Below are 4,957 nucleotides of genomic sequence, written 5' to 3'. Positions count from 1 at the left end.
ACGGGCTATCTGTATGGTGGCAGTCTTCAGCAGTGTCAGAGTATGATTGCACCGTTGATTGGACTGAAGCCACATCCCCAGGATCCGAATGGTGGTCTTCTCCGGAATGCGTTGTCCCGCGAGGTATACGTTGAGGCTGAGCTCATCGCTTGTAGGGACCGTTCGATTTTGTTTGCCTCGCCACACCCTTAGGAGCTCGGACTTCTCCGTCGAGCACAAGATTGCACGAGTGCAAAAAACTCGCACGAGATTGACGTTCATGTGTTCCACTTAACAGTGCACCACACTGTACACTCGCATGGATAGCTTGAACTCTTCGGCATTTTAATACCTCGGACACGCTCTAAAGCGGTTTGCACCCTTTGGAGCGTAACTTGCATCCAAATAGTATCCGTTATCTGTATTGGGTACCTTTCTTCTCTTTAACGGGGCGCGCACGGTACTTCCAAGTGGTGAGTGCCATGTGCGTAATTAGCATGACATTGCAGTCTTGACAGGAAAGAAGCGAGCCCAAAATTTTCGAGGAACTCAGCTCATGCGAGGAAGATGATGGTTATTTCGGGACAGGAGGAGAAACATTTATTTAAAGAAGGAAAGGACAAGCAAGTGTCTTTCTGCATGTGTGGGAGGCGCCCTTAGTCCAGGGCTCCTGCGGCTCTTGCTGTCTCCCGGGCCCGCCGCACCAGTTGTTGCTGGTTACGAGGGTCCGAACTAGTCAGCACGGCCTCCCACTGCTCGGGTGTGGGGTTGGGTATTTGCGGGGCTGCCTTGACGTTGGGGCACGCCCATATGGTGTGATAAGGGAGGCGTAGTCGTTAGACAGGTGACATCTGTGTGAACATAGTGTAGGGTGTAGGGTGTATTGGGGCGTGTAGTCTGCTTAAGTGGGGGTATGTATTGGTTTGTAGTTGTCGCCATGTTACGGCGTCTTCCCGTGAGAGGGTCGTGTGCGGAGGTGGGTATTGTCGTCTGTTCAATCTGTGGTGTTGTAGTATGGCGTTGTATTGTAAATGTACGGGCTCTATAGATGCGACCGTATCCCTCTTGTGGCCCCCGGGAGGCATGAGCTCGGGCTACAGCGTGCGAATGCTGATTTCCATGGAGGGACTTGTGTCCTGGAGTCCACACTATTTCAACGTCCGGGAATTGGGAGGCTTGTTTGAGGAGTCGGTGGGCGATTGAAGATATTCTGTCTCTGGCGTAGCTGTGGTAAGCTGCTTGGGAGTCAGTAATAATTGTGACGTACTCGTTGCTCAGACTAGAGGCGATGGCCAAGGCGATGGCTGTCTCCTCCGCTACGAGGGCGCTGGCAATGCGGACGGTCATCGAGATCACCTCGTGAAGGTTATAGTCGACAACGCTGCTGTCATGGCTGCTTGTTGGGTGTACTGCGCGGCATCTGTGTATAGTGCGATGGGGAGACTACGCCACAATGGGCGCTAGGATGTTTTTAGAGTGTATACTCATCACTTTGTCACAGCCGGTCTGGAGTTTCATTGCGAATCGGTATCGCAGCTTTTGCATTTTACTTTCACCACTCGCTAGGCTTTACTTATTTAGCATTCAAGTCGGAACCCTACCGCAAGGAAGTATAACCTATAACTGGTCAAAAGTGTTCAGGTGTACCACTGTTTGTCACGTCTGGATGGGCAGGCCTGTTCTCAGTGATAGTGGGGAAGAAGCACGACGTACTGCCTTCATGAACGAATCTGGCAATACCAGAGCCCTTCGATGGGGGCGTAATTTTTCCACTATACCATGTTAGGTTTTCCACGGCGTGATATTGGCGTGCTGTTTCAAGCTATATTCTTGCTTGACGCCATATGAACCTTCAAAAACAAAATGATACATTTGTGCTCAAATAACGAAGAGCACATGTTTATTCCCATATGTCTATTCACATGTTTATTGCAGCGAGGCAGACCACCGATGTTGCTCTGGTGATGAAGCACAGAATCTGCAAGAAAACAAAAATATCGTTACGTGCTGCAATGAAAAACCTGAGACAACTAATATTTCACATTTACTTTCACTGGGTTCCGATATAAAATAATAATACAGTGAAGTTATGCAATGTGACATGCGCAAAAAAAAAATCGTTGGTGTTCTTCTGTTAAAATTTTTGCGCTAGTGATTCTTAAACGCTGCTTAGTCAAATTGTGCTGATCATATTATTAAAATGCTCATTTGATCCTGCAGTGTATTCTTACAAACGGTTAATTAAGCGTCTTTTTTTATATACAAAACACTATTTCTGCATCAAACATTTAGTTTCACTGGTTCTTTGAATTTTTTATTGGTGAATGAGACAGAAATTCTGGGCCCCTCCTTCCTATTCTGATGTTATCGGATAATCTATATATATATATATATATATATATATATATATTGATGCGACAATGGGACGCGTTTCCAGTAACTTTAATGATAACCCGCAATAAGAATTCAAAGCATGCTCGAAAGTGCGTTTTCCCTGAACCGATAAGGCTCTCTCTTTAGAGGCAAAGCCTTGGAGTACCTGCCAGGGTAATGTTACAAAGTCACACACGTACACAGCATTTTAAGCAATGCGTCGTCCGTTGTGTTTCGACGACAGTTAGGTATTGTGGTGGTCGTCCGACACCGGAAAGTTTTCTCATGCAAGGTACCCACATTTAGCCGAGGTATCCACCGCCGTAGCCGCCACCGGCCTGGTGTCCGTGAGAAGATTGTCCGTAGCCTCCCTGCTGTCCGGCAGCGCCACCCTGGAATCCGGACGATCCCTGTTTGTGTCCGGAACCGAAGGCATTGCTGTCCGAGGCCGAGAAACCCGAGCTGTGGCTGTAGCCCTTGTTGTCTTTGTAGGCGTTCACGTTCCTGTTGGAAGCACCGCCGGCGAAACTGCCTGACCCCTGGTTGTGTCCAGCAGCGCCGCCCCGGAATCCAGACTGGTGGCCGCCGGCCTGAGAGCCGTAGCCGGACTGGAAGCCTCCTCCGAGACCACCATGTCCCAGACCAACGCCTCCGAGACCAACGCCTCCGAGACCGGGTCCTACACCGGCGCCGTAGCCCCCGAGACCAGCGCCCACAAGGCCACCACGCGCCTCGACCTTTTCCTTCGCAGCGTAAACGCTGCAGACTAGGAGGGCGCAGACAGCGGCGGCGAAGGTCTGCGCTTCCAGAGATGGATCCATCGTTAACATTATTCGGTCCCACGTCACGTAATAAAAGAGTAAAGTGAATGTTAAGTATACAAAAAACGCATTTTAGAATATAGGGAAAGAAAGAAGCCATACGCAGGAAAGCTCAATGAGCGTTCGCCATGGAATCGCGACTTGTTTAAAACTTCGCTTGTATTCACGATTGCAGGGCGTGATTGAGCTGTGCAGCTTAACTTTTTATAGGATAACAATGCTTATGACAATGATGCAGGTGACCTTGCAGGGTAATTTCTATTACAAACCCTGTCAATGTTGCCGGGGTCATTATGCTCACTCAAATTTAGCGCCGTTTGGATAGTGCTTTGCATTAAGGCTGCTGCGGTGTAACTGAAGTTTCATATGTATAAGCCATCATCCCGTCCTGGGTGGCTCGAATAACCCCACTTCTCGCACTACCCGTAATTTGCCACTGTCTTATGCTACATTTAGAAATATGAAGGTATAAAAATTATAAATGAATTTTTAGTTTGGTTAATGTAACACGTTACGTATCGCCCCGGGCATTCTTCAATAAAAAAGATCATGTCTCATGCTGATGCTGGATATTCAGGTACATGGAAAATGCTTCTTATATCATTGATTTCATACAATGCGTGGAATCTGCGTAATTTTTTACCAGGTGTTTCACCTACTTGTTTGCTTAAGACGTTGTTTCAGAACATCACCTAAAGAGTAGCGCTCCCGTAGAAACTGGTATAATTTCTACTGCATTAGCTAGCGCTGACATAAATCATTAGAAATAAAGAAATACTATACGTTAACTTATAACTAAAGACTAAGACTGATCCTGCGGTAATGACACCGCAAATGAGGATGCACCGCACTACACAGTAGCACTTAAAGCGCCGTTAATGCTAACCTGCCAATAGTTACATGCACCGCGTGAACAGAACCGACAATGCAACGGCAAACAATCGGCCGAACTTGAACTCACCTTCATTTTGGCGGAGGTTGGTGTCTTCTGCAGGGATCTTTGGAAGAGGTGATTCCCCGTTCCAGAGTGGCTCTCCTTTTATACTGTGCTGGAGGGAAACGTCGAGCCTTCAATTCCAAACAAAAACCCAACTTGAATCCGCTGGCGTAGAGGAAGTGAGGTGGAGAGGGCTCTGGCGATTTCGTTGTCGCAGTTACTTGCCCTGTGCACTCAAAAGAATGAACGGATGTAGGCCCCAAAACGAAGGCGTGATTATCAGGTCGCCCTAGAGTTTGAACCAGGGGTGCTATGCAGGATGGCCCGAGCTTCTCACTCACCCGAGTTTGATCGACCTCAGTAGAAATGCACAAAAGATAGGGCACGTTATGGGCGTGTCTGCTCTTTCGTGCCTTGTCTGTCTATACATGCACCCTCGAATGCGAAGAGTGCAGACGTAGCACATTCTTGCGCAAACCCTTTCCTTTGTTTTTAATACGTTAAAAGATAACATTTTTTTCTATCAGTTACTTGTACAGGTAATGCACTGAGTGGAACTTTAAACGTATGAAAGAAGGCACCAATGGTTTGACCTCGCGGCTCTTTCTTTTTCGGCCACTTGTGGAGTCTGGCACAACTGAGGTCGAAGTTGAAGTTTATTTCACAAAACTGATGAAATGAGTGCAATTGTGTCCACACACTGTGTGGCCCCATTGCCAAAGGCTAGTTGAGGGACGAGGTTTAACCCAAGAGCCAATGTAACTAGAGGTATACCGAGGGTTCGTTTTATGTCTTGGTACCATTAGCTCATTAATTTGAGGCCCTCGCCAGAGCTCGCGCGGATCCC

At 47.7% G+C, this 4,957-nt stretch overlaps 1 protein-coding gene across 1 annotated transcript; it reads right to left on the bottom strand.

Annotated features, from left to right (window-relative positions):
• Positions 1-1,846: 1,846 nt before the first annotated feature.
• On the bottom strand, positions 1,847-4,193 carry LOC126543556 (uncharacterized). The gene is made up of 3 exons (XM_055078058.2): positions 4,135-4,193; positions 2,653-3,149; positions 1,847-1,957 (listed from the first exon to the last, which is right to left on the bottom strand). Exons 1-2 carry the CDS (start codon positions 4,138-4,140, stop codon positions 2,655-2,657), a joined length of 501 nt encoding a protein of 166 aa, XP_054934033.2. The 5' UTR covers positions 4,141-4,193; the 3' UTR covers positions 1,847-1,957; positions 2,653-2,654.
• Between the last annotated feature and the right edge of the window lie 764 nt (positions 4,194-4,957).

This window comes from Dermacentor andersoni, chromosome 10, assembly GCF_023375885.2.
Source record: "Dermacentor andersoni chromosome 10, qqDerAnde1_hic_scaffold, whole genome shotgun sequence".
Lineage (NCBI taxonomy): Eukaryota > Metazoa > Arthropoda > Arachnida > Ixodida > Ixodidae > Dermacentor > Dermacentor andersoni.
The sequence above is the reverse complement of the archived record's forward strand: the minus strand, read 5'-3'. Positions and strand labels throughout refer to the sequence as shown.